This window comes from Theropithecus gelada, chromosome X (assembly GCF_003255815.1).
Source record: "Theropithecus gelada isolate Dixy chromosome X, Tgel_1.0, whole genome shotgun sequence".
Lineage (NCBI taxonomy): Eukaryota > Metazoa > Chordata > Mammalia > Primates > Cercopithecidae > Theropithecus > Theropithecus gelada.
The window spans coordinates 5341856-5363795 of NC_037689.1; the positions used below are offsets into that span (position 1 = coordinate 5341856).

The 21940-nt window shown below is 42.0% G+C and overlaps 1 protein-coding gene across 2 annotated transcripts in view; it reads left to right on the top strand.

The window, feature by feature from the left end:
- FAM120C (family with sequence similarity 120C) overlaps window positions 1–21940 on the top strand; it is a 117130-nt gene that overhangs the window by 28725 nt on the left and 66465 nt on the right. For both annotated transcript variants that reach the window (XM_025372730.1, XM_025372731.1), the window contains exon 4: window positions 4522–4650. In XM_025372730.1, coding sequence (XP_025228515.1) covers window positions 4522–4650 — 129 coding nt within the window. The remainder of the gene's footprint in view (window positions 1–4521; window positions 4651–21940) is intronic.

The following is a 21940-nucleotide window of genomic DNA, read 5'->3' on the forward strand; positions in this document are numbered from 1 at the left end:
CTCATTCTGTTGCCCAGGCTGGAGTGCAGTGGGGCGATCAAGACTCACTACAGCCTCAAACTCCCAGACTCAATTGGTCCTCCTACAGCAGCCTCTTGAGTAGCTGGGACTACAGGCACATGCCATCATGGCTGGCTAATTTTTTTTGTATATTTTGTAGAGACGTGATCTCACCATGTTGCCCAGGCTGGTCTTAAACTCCTGTGCTCAAGCGATCTTCCCACCTCAGCCTCCCAAAGTGTTGGGATTATAGCCGTGAGCCACCATGCCCGGCCCCTTCTCTTTTCTGTCTCCGCATACGATTGATCTCATATAGTCTTATGATTTTAAATACCGTCGGCCTATTGATGACTCCTAAGTTTTATGTCTTCAGCTCTGACCTCTCCCTTGAACTCCAGATTCTAATATCTAACTGCCAATTCAGTATTTTCATTTACATATCCAATAGGCATCTCAAAGTTATATGTTCAAGTGAAAATTCCTGATCTTCTCCCTAAACATGTTTCTCCCATAGCCTTCCTCATTTTTGTTAAAGGCAGCTTCCTCCTTCCATTTTCTTTCTTTCCTTTTTTTTTTTTTTTGAGATGGAGTCTCGCTTTATTGCCCAGGCTGGAGTGCAGTGGCACAATCTTAGCTCACTGCAATCTCCACCTCCTGGATTCAGGTGATTCTCCTGCCTCAGCCTCCTGAGTAGCTGGGACTACAGGCGGGTGCCACCACATCCAACTAATTTTTGTATTTTTAGTATAGACAGGGTTTCATCATGTTGGCCAGGCTGGTCTCAAACTCTTGAGCTCAAGTGATCTGCCCACCTTGGCCTCCCAAAGTGCTGGATTACAGGCGTGAGCCACTGTACTCAGCCCATCCTTCCATTTTCTCAGGTTAAAATCCTTGGGGGTCATCCTGACTTCCCCCTCTCTCTCCCATACCCCACATCTCATTTGTCAGCAAATACCATCAGCTCTTCCTTCAAAATATACCTACTTCTTACCATTTGCACTGCTGCTACCCTGACCAGGCACCATTATTTCTTGCCTGGATTATTATAATAGCTTATTAACTATTGGTCTTCTACTTACACTCTTCCCCTTACCTCCATTTTATTCTCAATATAACAGGAGAGCGACCCTTTAAAAAAAAAAAAAATGAGATCCTGTCACTTCTCCATTCAAAATCCTTGGCAGGGCACTGTGGCTAACACCTGTAATCCCAGCACTTTAGGAGACTGAGGCGGACGGATCACTTGAGGTCTGGAGTTCAAGACCAGCCTGGCCAACGTGGTGAAACCCCATCTCTACTAAAAACTTAAAAAATGGCCGGCGTGGTGGCTCACGCCTGTAATCCTAGCACTTTGGGAGGCCAAGGCGGGCAGATCGTGAAGTCAGGAGTTCGAGACCAGCCCAACCAACATGGTGAAATCTGATCTCTACTAAAAATACAAAAATTACCTGGGTGTGGTGGTGCGCATCTGTAATCCCAGCTACTCAGGAGGCTGAGGCATAAAAGTCGCTTGAACCCAGGAGGTGGAAGTTGCAGTGAGCTGAGATCATGCCACTGTACTCCAAGCGACAGCGAGACTCCGTCTCAAAAAAAAAAAAAAAAAAAAATTAGCTGGGCCTGGTGTTGCGTGCCTGTGACCTTAGCTACTCGGGAGGCTGAGGCAGGAGAATTGTTTGAACCTAGGAGGCAGAGGTTGCAGTGAGCCAAGATCATGCCACTGTACTTCCTCCTGGGTGGCAGAGCAAGACTCAGTCTCAAAAAAAAAATTCTCCAATAGCTCTTCATGTCACTCTCCCAATCCTTACCATGGCCTGGCCTACAAAGCCCTTTACTGTCTGGCCCCCTCTCATATCTCTGATTTCTTTCTTTCTTTTGCTCTTAGAACCTTTGCACTTATCATTCTCTCCACTTGGAATACTTTTCCCCTCATAGCTATTTCTTCACTCCTGAAGGTTTTCTAAAATTTTGTTCTCAGTGAGGCTTTTCTTGATCACCCTATAAAAAATTATATGCACACACTTCTGCAGTAGGGATTGTCTAGAAAACAATTATGTGCACATGTATGCACATACATACTTGCATTCCCTAGCTGCTTCTCTGCTCTTCTCTCCACAGCACTTATCTACATCTAGTACTCTACATCTAGTACACAACCGGTTAATTTTTGTATTTTTAGTAGAGATGGGGTTTCACCATGTTGGCCAGGCTGGTCTCGAACTCTGGACCTCAGATGATCCGCCAGCCTCGGCCTCCCAAAGTGCCTGGATTACAGGCGTGAGCCACCGCGCCCAGCCTACACTGTACATTTTACTTATTTAGTTTGTTTAACTCCCCTCACCCTATCCCGACACATCTACACTAGAATTTAAGCTCCCGTGAGGGCAGAGATTTTTGTCTGTCTTGTTCACTGCTGTTTCCCTGGTGCCTAGGACAGTGCCTGGCACATAGGCAGTAAATATTTAAGGAATGAATAATAAAGCCTTTTGGCAAAACAATTTATAAAAATTCAGAAACCTTTAGGAAATTTATACCCTCTGCCTCAGTAATTACAGTTTGAGGAAGCTTGTAATTATATCATTGGAAAGTGGGCAAGACGTCATACCTATAATTTATGAAAGCATTAAAAACTTTTTCTTTAAAAATGTGTTAAGGGCCAGGTGCAGTGGCTCATGCCTGTAATCCCAGCACTCTGGGAGGCCGTGGCAGGCAGGTCACTTGAGGTCAGGAGTTCAAGAACAGTCTGGCCAACATGGTGAAACCCTGTCTCTACTAAAAATACAAAAATTAGCCGGGCATGGTGGCAGGTGCCTGTAATCCCAGCTGCTCGGGAGGCTGAGGCAGGAGAATTACTTGAACTCAAGAACTGCACATGTGTGCACATAATTGTTTTCTAGACAATCCCTACTTCACTTCAGCCTGGGCGACAGCAAGACTCCATCTCAAAAACAAAATAATAGTAATAATAATAATAGACGGCACCACGAGGGAAATTTTGTATAATCTCAGAGTGGGAATATTTTATGAGCAAATCCAGTGGTGGTGTGTGCCTGTAATCCCAGCTACTCGGGAGGCTGAGGCAGGAGAATCGCTTCAACCCAGGAGGCAGAGGTTGCATTGAACCGAGATTGCACCAGTACACCTCAGCCTGGATGACAGAGTGAGATTCTGTCTCAAAAAAAAAAAAAAAAAAAAAAAAAAAAAAATTTTGGCAAAAAAAAAAAAAAAAAAAAAAAAGAAAAAAAGTTTAGGCATCACAAAAACAGGAAAAATAATATATAGTAAATCACCATTGTAACATCTTCCAGATCCAACAGTTACCAATATTTTGCCACATTTTCTGGATTTTTTGTAGTTGCTAATGTTTTTTTAAAGCAAATCCCTTTCACATTCTTCAGTACACATCTCTAAAATACTTGGGTGGTTTCTTACATAAGCATAATGCCATTATTACTCCTGACAAAAATTAATGCTAATTTCTTGGTATCATCTTAATATCCAGTCCATTTTCAGATTTTCCTGATTGTCTTAAAATGGCTTTTTGTGTGGCCGGGCGCGGTGGCTCAAGCCTGTAATCCCAGCACTTTGGGAGGCCGAGATGGGTGGATCACGAGGTCAGGAGATCGAGACCATCCTGGCTAACACGGTGAAACCCCGTCTCTACTAAGAAATACGAAAAACTAGCCGGGCGAGGTGGTGGGCGCCTATAGTCCCAGCTACTCGGGAGGCTGAGGCAGGAGAATGGCGTGAACCCGGGAGGCGGAGCTTGCAGTGAGCTGAGATCCGGCCACTGCACTCCAGCCTGGGCTACAGAGCGAGACTCCGTCTCAAAAAAAAAAAAAAAAATGGCTTTTTGTGATTAGTTCAAATCAGAATCCAAATGTTGTCAACTCATTATAATATTATATTTAATAGCAAAAAAGCCAAAATGTCTCATGAAAGGAAGCCTGATTAATTGTGAGTGTCATATACAGTAGTTATCTCTGTAGGAAGATAGATGATATGTTTTTATTGCTTTATACTTTTCCATGTTTTCCAAATGTTCTGTACTGAGAATGAAGGGGTGAAACTATTTTTAAAGAAAATATTTTAATTGTCTCTCTGTGGATTTACCAAATTTGGATTCCATATCCCCCCTCAACTTCACCCTTTTTCTTTTTTTTTTTTTTTTTTTTTGAGACGGAGTCTTGCTCTGTCGCCCAGGCTGGAGTGCAGTGGCGCGGTCTCGGCTCACTGCAAGCTCCGCCTCCCAGGTTCACGCCATTCTCCTGCCTCAGCCTCCGAGTAGCTGGGACTACAGGCGCCCGCCACCACGCCCGGCTAGTTTTTTGTATTTTTAGTAGAGACGGGGTTTCACCATGTTAGCCAGGATGGTCTCGATCTCCTGACCTCGTGATCCACCCGCCTCGGCCTCCCAAAGTGCTGGGATTACAGGCTTGAGCCACCGCGCCCGGCCAACTTCACCCTTTTTCTTAGTGATCCATCTTTGATGTCAGCGTCCCTTGCTTATCTTGCCTTTTCTAGGTTCGAGCTCATCAGCTGGTTCTTCCTCCCTGTGACGTGGTGATCAAGGCTGTTTCTGAGTATGTCAGTTCCATCAAAGATCCCTCAAACCTGGATGTAGTTGGGAAGGATGTTTTCAAACAGTCTCAGGTAAGTTAGCATTCCCCTTCCTAAGAGTCCTCAATTTTCTTACCTTCTTCAGCAACACCAACAGGTCCCTGATCTCTTCTGTGACACCTAAGTTTTCCTAGCTGCTTGTCTTCTCCATGCTTACAACCAGAGCTCCAAAATTTCCTTTAAAAAACATTACACAGCCTGGATTGAAGTGTCCTTTACCTTTTTTTCTACTGATGATTAAAGTAATATAAGCCTATTCTAGTCCGGGTACAGTGGCTCACGCCTGTACTCCCAGCATTTTGGGAGGCCAAGGTGAGTGGATCACTTGAGGTCAGAAGTTCAAGACCAGCCTGGCCAACGTGGTGAAATCCCATATCTACTAGAAATACAAAAAATTAGCTGGATGTGGTGAGGCAGAAGAATTGATTGAACCCGGTAGGCGGAGGTTGCAGTGAGCCGAGATTGCGCTGCTGCACTCCAACCTGGGTGACAGAGTGAAACTTCATCTTAAAAAAAATAAATCAGTAAAGTAATACAAGCCCATTCTAGAAAATTTAGAAAATGAAAACAAATCACATAAAATCTCATTACCCATAAACAGCTTGCTATAGTTACCACTCTGACATATGTCCTTCTAGTCTTTTTTTTGTTTCAGTGTACACATGGTGGCTCACACCTGTAATACCAGCACTTTGGGAAGCCAAGGCAGGAAGATTACTTGAGCTTAGGAGTTTGAGACTAGCCTGAGCAACATAGCAAGACTTTGTCTTTCCCCCCAAAAAATTTGAAAGTAAATTTTTTAAAATGTACGCGTCCCTCACTTAATGTTGGTTCAACTTAACATTTTTCTGCTTTCCAGTAGTGCAAAAGCAATATGCTTTCAGTAGAAACTGTACTTTGAGTACCCATATACCCATTCTGTTTTTCACTTTCAGTATAGTATTCAGTACATTACATGAGATATTCAATACTTTATTATAAAATAGCCTTTGTGTTAGATGATTTTGCCCAGCTGTATGCTAATGTAAGGTATTCTGAGCACATTTAAGGTGGGCTAGGCTAAGCTATGATGTTCAGTAGGCTAGGTGTATTAAATGGATTGTCGACCTATATTTTCAACTTGTGATGGGTTTATTGGGACATAACCCCATCATAAATCAAGGAGCATCTGTGTATCTTAACATAAAGGAGTTCTTGCTGAATGGAAGATAATGGGCAAAGAAAAAAGACTACTTAAAGTGAGTCTACATAAAACAAGAATGAAAATTTCATTGTTAATAGTGGAAAAAGAGCTCAACTGGGATTTTATTCTACAAAATGAAATTTAAAATTATGAAAATAAGTTAATTTTTAACAATTTGATTTATATTTTCAATTTGAATTTCTCATTTATTTTTAAAATTAACGTACAGTCAAGCCGACTTGTGAATTTTAACACATGTATTGATTTATATGACCATCATCACATTAAGAATACAGAACAGTTGTACTACCCCAAAAAACATGCTATCCCTTTGTAATAACACCCAAACCTACCTTTAACCCCTGGCAACCACCAGTTCATCTTCTGTTACTATGGTTCCGTCTTCTAAAGAATATCACATGAATCATACAGTATGTGACTGTTTTTTTTTTTTTTTTTTTTTTTTTTGACATGATGCCTCGCTCTTGTTGCCCAGGCTGGAGTGCAATGGTGTGATCTCGGCTCACTGCAACCTCTGCCTCCCTGACTTAAGCGATTCTCCTGCCTCAGCCTCCAGAGTAGCTGGAATTGCAGGCGCCCACCACCACACCTGGATAATTTTTTATATTTTTAGTAGAGAGGGGTTTTCATCATATTGGCCAGACTGGTCTTGAACTCCTGACTTCAGGTGATCCACCTGTCTTGGCCTCCCAAAGTGCTGGGATTATAGGCGTGAGCTACCACGCCCAGCCCAGTACGTGATATTTTGAGAATGGCTTCTTTAATTCAACATAATACCTTTGAGATTCTTCTAAGTTGTTGCGTGTTACCTGTATCAATAATTCATTCCTTTTTATTGCTGAATAATAGCCATTGTATGGATATGCCAGTTTGTTTATTCACCTCTTAAAGAATATTTAGATTGATTTCACTTTATGGTGTTATGAATAGAGCTGCTATAAACATTTGTGTACAGGTTTTTGTATGAACATAAGTTTTTATTTCCCTGGTGTAAATACCTACAAGTGGAGTTTCATAAGTTTTTATTTCCCTGGTGTAAATACCTACAAGTGGAGTTTCAGGGTCATGTGGTAAGTGTATGTTTAAATTTATAAGACCTTGCCAAAGTAGCTGTTCCATTCCTTACCAGCATTTGGTATTGTCAGTTTTTTTTCCATTTATTTTTTTTTACTGACAAATGAAAATTATATATATTTATTGCATACAACATGTTTTGAAATATGTATACATCGTAGAATGGCTAAATCAAGTTAATTAACATATATATTACCTCAAATGCTTTTCATTTTGTTGTGGTGAAAACACTTAAAATCTACTTTTTTAGTAATTTCCAAAAATATAATACCTTGTTATTAACTGTAGCCACCATGTTATACAACAGATTGTCAGTGTTTTTTATAACTGTTTTAATAGGTGTGTAGTGGTAGCTCGTCATAGTTTTAATTTATGTTTCCCAAGTGACTAATGATGAACATTTTTTTCTTTTTGAGACACAGTCTCACTTTATTGCCCAGGCTGGTGTGTAGTGGCATGATCTCGGCTCCCTGCAGCCTCCGCCTCCCGGGCTTGAGCAGTCTTCCCGCCTCAGCCTCCCAAGTAGCTGGGACTACAGGCGCACACCATCATGCCTGGCTAATTTTTGTACTTTTCGTAGAGACAGGGTTTCGCTGTGTTGCCTAGGCTGGTCTCAAACTCCTGAGCTCAAGCAAGCTGCCCACCTCAGCCTCCCAAAGTGCTGGGATTACAGGTGTGAGCCACCGCGCCTGGCCAACATTTTTGTCCGGAGCATACTTCATGCATATATCCTCTTTGGCAAATGGTTTGTTCATGAACAGTCTTTTGCCTGTTTTTTTAAATTGGTTTGTTCATTTACTTACTGTTGTGTTTTGAGAGTTCTTTATAATGCATATGAGTGCTTTGACAGATACCTGGTTTGCAAATATTTTCCCCCAGTCTGTAGTTGTCTTTCCTTTTAACAGCATCTTTTGCAGAGCAAAGTTTTACAATTTTCATTAGCGTTTATCTTTTATGGGCCATGCTTTTGGTGTGATGTCTAAGAACTCTTTGCCCAACTGCAGGCATGACTATTTTCTTCTGTTTTCTTTTTTAAAAATATTTTTGAAAAAGAAGAACATTGGCCAGGTGCAGTGGCTCACACCTGTAATCCCAGCACTTTGGGAGGCTGAGGTGGGTGGATCACCTTAAGGTCAGGAGTTCGAGACCAGCCTGGCCAACATGGTGAAACCCCAGCTCTACTAAAAATACAAAAAATTAGCTGGGCATGGTGGCGCATGCCTGTAATCCCAGCTACTCGGGAGGCTGAGGCAGGAGAATCGCTTGAACCCAGGAGGTGGAGGTTACAGTGAGCCGAGATTGCACCATTGTACTCCAGCCTGGGCAACAAGAGTGAAACTTCATCTCAAAAAGAGAAAAAGCAAAACATTTATTGCGTGACCAGTCATTGAAATTCTTAAAATGAACTGGATGCTGCTACAGCTGCCCCTTTGGGTATAGGTGTTATTCCTTCACAGAGTACGTGCCTGAATTCATGGTATGCAATTTTTAGCTACCTAATTATACCACTCCTGGTGGTATTTTGTCTTTTAGCCTTGGCACTCTAGTTATACTTTATTTTATGCTTGGGAGGGTAGCGGCATTTGCCACACATTGACTTCTGAAAGTGGCAGGTATTAGAGCTGTAGCAGCAGCACAATGTGTGCGTCTTAATGTGAGGCTTTCCAAATAATGATGTTCCCTTCATCACCTCACTTCTACTTTCTGTTTTTCTTCCTTAATTATTTATTTATTTATTTATTTATTTATTTGAGATGGAGTCTCACTCTGTCACCCAAGCTGGAGTGCAGTGACACTATCTTGGCTCACTGCAACCTCCACCTCCTGGGTTCAAGCAATTATCATGCCTCAGCCTCCGGAGCAGCTGGGATTACAAGCACGCGCCCCCACACCTGGCTGATCTTTTGTATTTTTAGTAGAGGTGGGGTTTCACCTTGTTGGCCAGGCTGGTCTTGAACTCCTGACCTCAGGTGATCCATCTGCCTAGGTCTCCCAAATTGCTGGGAGTACAGGAATGAGCCACCACGCCCGGCATGCTTTTCTTTGTTAATTACATAGTTCTATACTTCACATTTTAGAACAAATCATCCATATTTAGTTCATTTCTGTATAAAATATGAGAGGTTGTGTTTTTCATGTGGATGTCAAATTGTTTCAGCACAGTTTGTTGAAAAGACTGTCTTTTCCCCATGGAATTGCCTTTGCACTTTTGTTAAAAATCAGTTGACCATGTTTGTGTTGGTCTATTTCTGGACTCTGTTCTGTTCAGTTGATCTATGTGTCTGTCCTTTTACCAGTAATACACTATCTTGATTACTGTAACTTTATAATAAGTCTTAAAATTGGTTAGTGATTCCACCATATTCATTCATTCATTCATTCATTTGGAGACAGAGATTCATTCTGTTGCCCAGGCTGGAGTGCAGTGGCACAAACATGGCTCACTGTAGCCTCAACCTCCTGGACTCAAGTGATCCTGCTGCTTCAGCCTCCCAAGTAGCTGGAACCACAGGTGTGTGCCACCATGCCTGGCTAATTTTTAAATTTTTTGTAGAGATAAGGTCCCACTATGTTACCCAAACTGGTCTCAAACTCCTGGGCTCAAGCAATCCTCCTGCTTTGGCCTCCCAAAATATGGGATTACAGGCATAAGCCACTTCCCCCAGCCAACTTTTATTATTTTTCAGTGTTATCTATACTTGTTCCTTTGTCTTTCCATATAAATTTTATTTTTTTAATTACTTTTTTTTATTATAATTTAAGTTCTAGGGTACATGTGCACAACGTGCAGGTTTGTTGCATATGTATGCATGTGCCATGTTCGTGTGCTGCACCTGTTAACTCATCATTTACATTAGGTATTTCTCCTAATGCTATCCCTCCCCTGTCCCCCCACCCCACGACAGGCCCCAGTGTGTGATGTTCCCCACCCTGTGTCCAAGTGTTCTCACTGTTCAATTCCCACCTACGAGTGAGAACATGTGGTGTTTGGTTTTCTGTCCTTGCAGTAGTTTACTCAGAACGATGGTTTCCAGCTTCATTCATGTCCCTACAAAGGACACGAACTCATCCTTTTTTATGGCTGCATAGTATTTCCATGGTGTATGTGTGCCACATTTTTTTAATCCAGTCTGTCATTGATGGACATTTGGGTTGGTTCCAAGTCTTTGCTATTGTGAATAGTGCTGCAGTAAACATAACGTGTGCATGTGTCTTTATAGCAGCATGACTTATAATCCTTTGGGTATATATCCAGTAATGGGATGGCTGGGTCAAATGGTATTTCTAGTTCTAGATCCTTGAGGAGTTGTCACACTGTCTTCCACAATGGTTGAACTAGTTTCCAGTCCCACCAACAGTGTAAAAGTGTTCCTCTTTCTCCACATCCTCTCCAGCACCTATTGTTTCCTGACTTTTTAATGATTGCCATTCTAACTGGTGTGAGATGGTATCTCATTGTAGTTTTGTTTTGCATTTCTCTGATGGCCAGTGATGATGAGCATTTTTTCATGTGTCTGTTGGCTGCATAAATGTCTTCTTTTGAGAAGTGTTTGTTCATATCCTTTGCCCACTTTTTGATGGGGTTGATTTTTTTCTTGTAAATTTGTTTAAGTGCTTTGTAGATTCTGGATATTAGCCCTTTGTCAGATGGGTAGATTGTAAAACTTTTCTCCCATTCTGTAGGTTGCCTGTTCACTCTGATGGTAGTTTCTTTTGCTGTGCAGAAGCTCTTTAGTTTAATTAGATCCCATTTATCAATTTTGGCTTTTGTTGCCATTGCTTTTGGTGTTTTAGTCATGAAGACCTTGTCTATGCCTATGTCCTGAATGGTATTGCCTAGGTTTTCGTCTAGGCTTTTATGGTTTTAGGTCTAACATTTAAATATTTAGTCCATCTTGAATTAATTTTTGTATAAAGTGTAAGGAATAGATCCAGTTTCAGCTTTCTATTTATGGCTAGCCAGTTTTCCCAGCACCATTTATTAAATAGGGAATCCTTTCCCCATTTCTTGTTTTTGTCAGATTTGTCAAAGATCAGATAGTTGTAGATGTGTTCTATTAATTCTGAGGGCTCTGTTCTGTTCCATTGGTCTATATCTTCGTTTTGGTACCAGTGCCATGCTCTTTTGGTTACTGTAGCCTTGTAGTATAGTTTGAAGCCAGGTAGCATGATGCCTCCAGCTTTGATCTTTTGGCTTAAGATTGTCTTGGCAATGCGGGCTCTTTTTTGATTACTTATGAACTTTAAAGTAGTTTTTTCCAATTCTGTGAAGAAAGTCATTGGTAGTTTGATGGGGATGACACTGACTCTATAAATTACCTTGGGCAATATGGCCATTTTCACAATATTGAGTCTTCCTATCCATGAGCATGGTATGTTCTTCCATTTGTTTGTGTCCTCTTTTATTTCATTGAGCAGTGGTTTGTAGTTCTCCTTGAAGAGGTCCTTCACATCCGTTGTAAATTGGATTCCTAGGTATTTTATTCTCTTTGAAGCAATTGTGAATGGGAGTTCACTCATGATTTGGCTCTCTGTTTGTCTGTTATTGGTGTATAGGAATGCTTGTGATTTTTGCACATTGATTTTGTATCCTGAGACTTTGCTGAAGTTGCTTATCAGCTTAAGGAGATTTTGGTCTGAGACGATGGGGTTTTCTAAATGTACAATCATGTCATCTGCAAACAGGGACAATTTGACTTCCTCTTTTCCTAATTGAATACCCATTATTTCTTTTTCCTGCCTGATTGCACTGGCCAGAACTTCCAACACTATGTTGAATAGGAGTGGTGAGAGAGGGCATCCCTATCTTGTGCCAGTTTTCAAAGGGAATGCTTCCAGTTTTTGCCCATTCAGGATGATATTGGCTGTGGGTTTGTCATAAATAGCTCTTATTATTTTGAGATACATCCCATCATTACCTAGTTTATTGAGAGTTTTTAGCATGAAGGGCTGTTGAATTTTGTTGAAGGCCTTTTCTGCATCTGTTGAGATAATCATGTGGTTTTCGTCTTTGGTTCTGTTTGTATGCTGGATTATGTTTATTGATTTGTGTATGTTGAACCAGCCTTGCATCCCAGGGATGAAGCCAACTTGATCGTGGTGGATAAGCTTTTTGATGTGCTGCTAGATTCGGTTTGCTAGTATTTTATTTAGGATTTTTTGCATCAATGTTCATCAGGGATATTGGTCTAAAATTCTCTTTTTTTGTTGTGTGTCTGCCAGGCTTTGGTATCAGGATGATACTGGCCTCATAAAATGAGTTAGGAAGGATTCTCTCTTTTTCTATTGATTGGAATAGTTTCAGAAGGAATGGTACCAGCTCCTCTTTTTACCTCTGGTAGAATTCGGCTGTGAATCCATCTGGTCCTGGACTTTTTTTGGTTGGTAGGGTATTAATTATTGCCTCAATTTCAGAGCCTGTTATTGGTCTATTCAGGGATTCAACTTCTTCCTGGCTTAGTCTTGGGAGGGTGTAAGTGTCCAGGAATTTATCCATTTCGTCTAGATTTTCTAGTTTATTTGCATAGAGGTGTTTATAGTATTCTCTGATGGTAGTTTGCATTTCTGTGGGATCAATGATAATATTCCCTTTATCATTTTTTATTGTGTCTATTTGATTCTTCTCTCTTTTCTTCTTTATTAGTCTTGCTAGCGGTCTATCAATTTTGTTGATCTTTTCAAAAAACCAACTCCTGGATTCATTGATTTTTTGAAAGGTTTTTTTTGTGTCTTTATCTCCTTCAATTCTGCTCTCATCTTAGTTATTTCTTGCCTTCTGGTAGCTTTTGAATTTGTTTGCTCTTGCTTCTCTAGCTTTTTAAAGTGTGATGTTAGGGTGTCAGTTTTAGATCTTTCCAGCTTTCTCTTTTTTTTTTTTTTTTTTTTGAGACGGAGTCTCGCGCTGTCGCCCAGGCTGGAGTGCAGTGGCCGGATCTCAGCTCACTGCAAGCTCCGCCTCCCGGGTTCACGCCATTCTCCGGCCTCAGCCTCCCGAGTAGCTGGGACTACAGGCGCTGCCACCTCGCCCGGCTATTTTTTGTATTTCTTAGTAGAGACGGGGTTTCACTGTGTTAGCCAGGATGGTCTCGATCTCCTGACCTCGTGATCCGCCCATCTCGGCCTCCCAAAGTGCTGGGATTACAGGCTTGAGCCACCGCACCCGGCCTCCAGCTTTCTCTTGTGGGCATTTAGTGCTATCAATTTCCCTCTACACACTGCTCTAAGTGTGTCTCAGCGATTCTGGTGTGTTGTGTCTTTGTTCTCATTGGTTTCAAAGAACATCTTTAGTTCTGCCTTCATTTCATTATGTACCCAGTAGTCATTCAGGAGCAGGTTGTTCAGTTTCCATGTAGTTGAGCAGTTTTGAGTGACCTTCTTTATCCTGAGTTCTAGTTTGATTGCACTGTGGTCTGAGAGACAGTTTGTTATAATTTCTGTTCTTGTACATTTGCTGAGGAGTGCTTTACTTCCAACTATGTGGTCAGTTTTAGAATAAGTGTGATGTGGTGCTGAGAAGAATGTATATTCTGTTGTTTTGGGGTGGAGAGCTCTGTAGATGTCTGTTAGGTCCGCTTAGTGCAGAGCTGAGTTCAATTCCTGGATGTCCTTGTTAACTTTCTGTCTCGTTGATCTGTCTAATGTTGACAGTGGGGTATTAAAATCTCCCATTATTATTGTGTGGGAGTCTAAGTCTCTTTGTAGGTCTCTAAGTACTTGCTTTATGAATCTGGGTGCTCCTGTATTGGGTGCATATATATTTAGGATAGTTAGCTCTTCTTGTTGATTTGATCCCTTTACCATTATGTAATGGTCTTCTTTGTCTCTTTTGATCTTTGATGGTTTAAAGTCTGTTTTATCAGAGACTAGGATTGTAACTCCTGCTTTTTTTGTTTTCCATTTTCTTGGTAGATCTTCCTCCATCCCTTTTTTTTTTAAGCCTATGTGTGTCTCTGCATGTGAGATGGGTCTCCTGAGTACAGCACACTGATGAGTCTTAACTCTTTATCCAGTTTGCCAGTCTGTGTCTTTCAACTGGAGCATTTAGCCCATTTACATTTAAGGTTAATGTTGTTATGTGTGAATTCGATCCTGTCATTATGATGTTAGCTGGTTATTTTGCTCATCAGTTGATGCAGTTTCTTCCTAGCATCGATAGTCTCTACAAGTTGGCATGCATGTTTTTGCAGTGGCTGGTACCGGTTATTCCTTTCCATGTTTAGTGCTTCCTTCATGAGCTCTTGTAAGGCAGGCCTGGTGGTGACAAAATCTCTCAGCATTTGCTTGTCTGTGAAGGATCTTGTTTCTCCTTCGCTTGTGAAGCTTAGTTTGGCTGGATATGAAATTCCAGGTTGAAAATTCTTTTCTTTAAGAATGTTGAATATTGGCCCCCACTCTCTTCTGGCTTGTAGAGTTTCTGCCGAGAGATCTGCTGTTAGTCTGATGGGCTTCCCTTTGTGGGTAACCTGACCTTTCTCTCTGGCTGCCCTTAATATTTTTTCCTTCATTTCAACTTTGGTGTATCTGACAATTATGTGTCTTGGAGTTGCTCTTCTTGAGGAGTATCTTTGTGGTGTTCTCTGTATTTCCTGAATTTGAATGTTGGCGTACCTTGCTAGGTTGGGGAAGTTCTCCTGGGTAATATCCTAAAGAGTGTTTTCCAACTTGGTTCTATTCTCCCCGTCACTTTCAGGTACACCAATCAGACGTAGATTTGGTCTTTTCACATAGTCCCATATTTCTTGGAGGCTTTGTTCATTTATTTTCACTCTTTTTCTCGAAACTTGTCTTCTTGCTTCATTTCATTCATTTGATCTTCAATCACTGATACCCTTCCTTACACTCGATCGAATCGGCTGCTGAAGCTTGTGCATGTGTCACGTAGTTCTTGTGCCATGGTTTTCAGCTCCATCAGGTCATTTAAGGTCTTCTCTATGCTGCTTATTCTAATTAGCTGTTCGTCTAATCTTTTTTCAAGGTTTTTAGCTTCTTTGCAATGGGTTCGAACATCCTCCTTTAGCTTGGAGAAGTTTGTTATTACCGATCGTCTGAAGCCTTCTACTCTCAACTCGTCAAAGTCATTCTCTGTCCAGCTTTGTTCCGTTGCTGGCGAGGAGCTGCGTTCCTTTGGAGGAGTAGGGGCACTCTGATTTTTAGAATTTTCAGCTTTTCTGCTCTGGTTTCTCCCCATCTTTGTGGTTTTATCTACCTTTGATCTTTGATGATGGTGATGTACAGATGGGGTGTTGGTGTGGATGTCCTTTCTGTTTGTTAGTTTTCCTTCTAACAGTCAGGACCCTCAGCTGCAGATCTGTTGGAGTTTGCTGGAGGTCCACTCCAGACCCTGTTTGCCTGGATATCACCAGCGGAGGCTGTAGAACAGCAAATATTGCAGAACGGCAAATGTTGCTGCCTGATCCTTCCTTTGGAAGGTTTGTCTCAGAGGGGCACCTGGCTGTATGAGGTGTCGGTTGGCCCCTACTGGGAGGTGTCTCCCTCCCAGTTCGGCTACTTGGGGGTCAGGGACCCACTTGAGGAGGCAGTCTGCCCGTTCTCAGATCTCAAACTCCGTACTGGGAGAACCACTACTCTCTTCAAAGCTGTCAGACAGGGACATATAAGTCTTCAGAAGTGTCTGCTGCCTTTTGTTCAGCTATGCCCTGCCCCCAGAGTTGGAGTCTACAGAGGCAGGCAGGCCTCCTTGAGCTGCGGTGGGCTCCACCCAGTTCGAGCTTCCAGGCGACTTTGTTTACCTACTCAAGCCTCAGCAATGGCGGACACCCCTCCCCCAGCCTCGCTGCTGCCTTGCAGTTCAATCTCAGACTGCTGTGCTAGCAGTGAGCAAGGCTCCATGGGCGTAGGACCCTCTGAGCCAGGTATGGGATATAATCTCCTGGTGTGCCGTTTGCTAAGACCATAGGAAAAGCACAGTATTAGGGTGGGAATGTCCCGATTTTCCAGGTACCGTCTGTCATGGCTTCCCTTGGCTTGGAAAGGGAATCCCCCGACCCCTTGCACTTCCCAGGTGAGGTGATGCCCAACCCTGCTCCGTGGGCTGCATCCACTGTCTGACAAACCCCAGTGAGATGAACCCAGTACCTCAGTTGGAAATGCAGAAATCACCCATCTTCTGTGTCGCTGATGCTGGCAGCTGTAGACTGGAGCTGTTCCTATTTGGCCATCTTGGAACCTCCTCCCTTTCCATGTACATTTTAGAATAATCTTGTCTATGTATCTACAAAAAAGAAATCCTGCTGTGATTTTTATTGGAACCGCATTAAATATATAGATGAATTTGGTGAGCCTTTGAATCCATGAATATTATTTGCCTATTTATTTAGGTCTTCTTTGATTTTTTTCATCAACTGAAAGTTTTATAGTTTTTAGCATACAACTTCTGTACATATAAAAAGTGTTTATACTTATTTCATATTTGTGACACCTATTATAAAGGATATTTTGTTTTTTTAATTTCTAATTGTTCATTGCTAATATATAGAAGTGCAATTGATTTTTGAATGTTGCCCTTGTATTCTATGACTCTTCTAAACTCACTTATTACTTCTAGGAGTTTTTTGGTAGATTTCTTGGGATTTTCTGTGTAGGTGATCATATTGTCTGTGGATAATGACCGTTTTATTTTATTTTCCCATCTGCATGCCTTTTTCTTCTTGACTTACTGCACTGTCTAGGATTTCCAAATGATATTAATACAAATGCTAAGAATATATATTCTTATCTTGTTCCTGATCTTTAGAGAAAGCATTCAGTCTTCATTAAATAGGATATTAGCTGTAGTTTTTGTGCATGTTATTAGGTTGAGAAAGTTATCTTCTGTTCCTAGTTTCCTGACTGTTTTTATAATGAATGGATGGTGTATTTTGCCAATTGTATTTTTCCACATATATTGATAGGATCATGTTGTATTTCTTCTTTAGTCCATTAATATTTTAGATTGATTTTTGAATATTCAACCATCCTTATATTCCCAGGATGTGATTGTAGTATATTAGTCCGTTTATGTCTTGCTGGATTTGAATTGCTGGTATTTTGTTGAGTATTTTTGCATTTATTTTCATGAGGGATATTTATTTATAATTTTTTTGTGCTGTTCTTAGTCTGGTTTTATTATCAAGGTAATGCCGGAGTTAATGAAATGAGTTGGCAAGAATTCTTTCCTCTTCTATTATTGGGAGAGATTTTGTAGAATTGGTGTTATTTCTTCTTTAATTGTTCGGTAGAATTTGCCACTGATGTGTTTGGCATGGATTTCTTTGAATTTATCCTGTTTAGAGCTTCTTGCATTTCTGTTTGTCATTCACTAAATTTGGGGAGTTTTTAGCTACTGTTTCTTTTTTTTTTTTTTTTTTTTTTGATACAGAGTCTCACTCTGTCACCCAAGCTGGAGTGCCGTGACACAATCTCAGCTCACTGCAACCCCTGCCTCTCGGGTTCAAGGGATTCTCCTGCCTCAGCCTCCCAAGTAGCTGGGACTACAGGCACCTGCCACCACCTAATTTTTGTATTTTTGGTGGAGACAGGGTTTCACCTTGTTGGCCATGCTGGTCTTAAGTGATCCACCTGCCTCGGCCTCCCAAAGTGCTGGGATTACAGGAGTGAGGCACTGCGCCTGGCCGGCTATTCTTTCTTTCTTTTTTTCTTTTCTTTTTTTTTTTTTTTTTTTTTGAGACGGAGTTTTACTCTTGTTGCCCAGGCTGGAGTGCAGTGGTGTGGTTTCGGCTCACTGCAACCTCTGCCTCCCGGGTTCAAGTGATTCTTCTGCCTCAGCCTCCTGAGTAGCTGGGATTACAGGTGTCCGCCACCACGCCTGGCTACTTTTTTGTATTTTTAGTAGAGATGGGGTATCACTACATTTGCCAGGCTGGTCTCAAACTCCTGACCTCAGGTGATCCACCCGCCTCAGCTTCCCAAAGTGCTGGGATTACAGGCATGAGCCACCGCGCCCAGCCGCTATTATTTCTTTTCTTTCTTTCTTTCTTTCCTTTTTTTTTTTTTTTTTTTTTGAGACAGAGTCTCTCTCTGTCAGCCAGGCTGGAGTGCAATGGTGCAATCTCAGTTCACTGCAACCTCTGCCTCCTGGATTCATGCAATTCTCCTGCCTCAGCTTCCTGAATAGCTGAGACTATAGGTGCGCACCACCACGCCCAGCTAATTTTTGTATTTTTAGTAGAGATGGAGTTTCACCATGTTGGTCAGGCTGGTCTCGAACTCCTGACCTCGTGATCTGCCCGCCTTGGCCTCCCAAAGTCCTGAGATTGCTGGCGTGAGCCACCACGCCCAGCCCTATTATTTCTTAAAATTGATTTTCTGCTCTACATATTTCTCCTTTCCTTATATGACTTCAATGACACCATTGTTAGGCCTTTTGGTATTATCCCATGTATCCCTGAGACTGTTCTTTTTTTGTTAATTATCTTTCTCCCTGGATAATTTCTATTAATCAGTCGTCAGCTTTGCTGTGTTATTCCTCTGTCATCTCCATTCGCCAAAGAGTTGATCCACAGATTTTTTTTTCAGTTTGGTTATTTTTATTTATTTATTTTTTTTGAGACCGAGTTTCTCTCTTGTTGCCCAGGCTGGAGTGCAGTGGTGCAATCTCGACTGACCACAACCCCGGCCTTTCAGGTTCAAGCAGTTCTCATGCTTCAGCCTTCCTGAGTAGCTGGGATTACAGGCATGCGCCACCGCACCCAGCTAACTTTGTATTTTTAGTAGAGACAGGGCTCCATGTTGGTCAGGCTGGTTTCGAACTCAGCCTCAGATGATCTGCCCGCCTTGGCCTCCCAAAGTGCTGGGATTACAGGCGTGAGCCACCGCGCCCTGCTGGTTATTGTATTTTTAAGCTCTATTAAAAAAAATTTTTTTTGTAGTTACTGAGTCTCACTATGTTGCCCAGGCTGGTCTCAAACTCCTGGCCTCAAGCACTCCTCCTGCCATGGCCTCCCAAACTGCTGAGATTATAGGTGTGAGCCATTTGCAATGGAAATTCTAAAATTTCCATTTCCTGTCTCACCATGTTGCCCAGGCTGGAGTGCAGTGGCGTGATCTGGAGTCACTTCAACCTCTGCCTCCTGGGTTCAAGCGATTCTTATGCCTCAGCCTGCCAAGTAGCTGGGACTACACGTTTGTGCCATCATGCCCGACTTATTTATTTATTTATTTTGTGTTTTTAGTAGAGACGGGGTTGTGTTATGTTGACCAAGCTGGTCTCAAACTCCTGACCTCAAGTGATCACCTGCCTCAGCCTCCCAAAGGCATGAGCCACCGGTGGCCTGCTAAGACTTTGTACCTCATTGTTTCAAAAGTATTATGATTACGTTCAATCTTTTTTTTTTTTTTTTTTTTTGAGACAGTCTCGCTCTGTCACCCAGGATGGAGTGCAGTGGTGTGATCTCGGCTCACTGTAACCTCTGCCTCCTGGGTTCACGCCATTCTCCTGCCTCAGCCTCCTGAGTAACTGGAACTACAGGCGCCCGCCACCATGCCTGGCTAATTTTTTGTGTTTTTAGTAGAGACGGGGTTTCACCATGTTAGCCAGGATGGTCTTGATCTCCTGACCTCATGATCCGCCTGCCTTGGCCTCCCAAGGTGCTGAGATTACAGGCGTGGGCCACCGCGCCTGGCCACTTTCAACCATTTTTATAATAGCTTCTTTAAAGTCTTCGTCAGATAATTTCAACATAAATGTCATCTAGGCACTGGCATCTGTTGATTTTTTTTTTTGCATAAAACATTAAATTTTTGCTGGTTCTGCCCATATCAAGTATTTTTGGATCATATCTTGGACATTTTGATTATTATTTTCTGAGGCTCTTGCTCTTGTTTCAATATTATGGGGAGTATTGATACACGTTCAGTATCCCTTATCCAAAATGCTTGGGGCCAAAGGTGTTTTGGATTTTGGATTTTTGAAATTTTGGAATATTTGCCTTGTCCTTACTGGTTGAACATTCCTAATCCCCAAATCTGAAGTCCAAAATACTCCATTGGGCATTTCTTTTGAGCATCATGTTGGTGTTTGGAAAGTTTTGGATTTTGGAGCACTTCTGATTTCAGGTTTTCAGATCAGGAATATTCAACCTGTAGTTTAGTTTTTAGGAGACATTTAGGTTTAGGCCACCAGTTTTCACCGTTTTTCTGTGACCTGTAGTTTCAATGTCGGGACTTATTTGGATCCATCCTGTGTGTATACCACCTAGTGGCCAGTCTGAGACTTGGGCCATGGTCTATCTCTTAATTCAGATCTCAGAGTCTGGGCTGCTGTTTAGTATCATCAGATCTATGCATGTGCAGCTCATGAGTGAGCACAAGTGTTCATAAAGACCTTTCTTTAGGGTTACTTCTTGAGCTGCTCCCTCTCTGTGATCTCTTCAGTACTTCTGGTTTATTGGACCACCCCCTTTTCAGTTCTTCTGCCCTAAAGTCAGGGTTTTCTTTGTTTCTTTTTATTTTTAAGAGATGGGGTCTCGCTGTGTTGCTCAGGCGGAATGCAGTGTCTTTTCACAGACGCAATCCCACTACTGATCAGCACGGGAGTTTTGACCTGCTCTGTTTCCGACCCGGTCTGGTTTATCCCTCCTTAGGCAACCTGGTGGTCCCTCGCTTCCAGGAGGTCACCATATTGATGCCAAGCTTAGTGTGGACATCCTATAGTCATAGCACACTACAGGCCAAAACTCCTGGTGGCAAGCAGTTCTCCCGCCTCAGCCTCCAGAGTCGTTGGGACTACAGGCACACACCACCAAGCCTAGCTAATTTTTGTATTTTTAGTAGAGATGGAGTTGCCATGTTGACCAAGCTGGTCTCGAAGTCCTGGGCCAAGCAATCTGCCGGCCTTGGCCTCCCAAAGTGCTGGGATTACAGTCATGAGCTAGAGCCAGGGCTTTAATTGCCCAACTCCGCTATGCACTTTTTGTGACTGTGCCCAAGGCTAGGGCCAAGCAGTAGGAGGACACAGAGAGAAAAAAAGCATTGGGGACTCACCCTACCCTCCTGAGACCACTGCTCCTCTGATTGGAGAGGAAGGTTCCCATCATTCACAGTTTCAGTTTCCTGCTATTTTCCTATTGCCACTGCTGCCACTAAAAGTTTGCTTTTGGCTGGCATATAAGAGAACAGAAAAAAGGAAAAGGAAGAAAAGTGGGGGATTTCTATACACTCTCTGAGTTTTTGGAGACACCTCTCTTACTCCTCAGGCCAGAACAAAACTGGTTTCTCGTGGAGCTCTCCCTGTCCACATCTATGGACACTTGTGGATTTTAAGCTACATTGTGACCACTCTAGGGAATACTAGAAGAAAAATAAATGCTAAACTCATTATTAGTTCAGTGGTACTTTGAATCCTGGTTTTCTTCCCTAATCTGCCTAGTACTAGTTATTTTTTAGAGTCCTCAAATAGCTATCCCTGGGTTTTAGAATTACTTTTAGTGGTAACAGGTGAAGTGTGCTTATTTCATTTTATCCAGCACTGAAACCTCTGTGAATTTTTTTTAAATGAATAAAGAGTAAAATCAAGTATTTGATTTGGGGGCATAATTTTTCCAACAAAATTTTGTGATAGGGCAGGGTGCGGTGGTTCATGCCTGTAATCCCAGCACTTTGGGAGGCTAAGGTGGGCGGATCACTTGAGGTCAGGAGTTCGACACTAGCCTGGCCAACATAGTGAAACCCCATCTCTACCAAAAATACAAAAATTAGCCAGGTGCCTTTAGTCCCAGCTACTCAGGAGGCTGAGTCAGGAGAATCCCTTGAACCCGAGAGGCAGATGTTGCAGCGAGCTAAGGTCGCACCATTGCACTCCAGCCTGGGTGACAGAGTGAGATTCCATCTCAAAAAAAAGAAAAATTGTGATAGTACAATCTAACATCTGTTACTTCACATATAACTTGCTAGCACAATCATAAAGAGGGCTTTTTTTTTTTTAAGTATACTCAGGCTTTATTTTTCCCAAGGGATTACATTCTTTTGATATTCAAATCATTCTCTTTTCAAATGCCTTTCTTTTTTTTTTTTTTTTTTTTTTTTTTG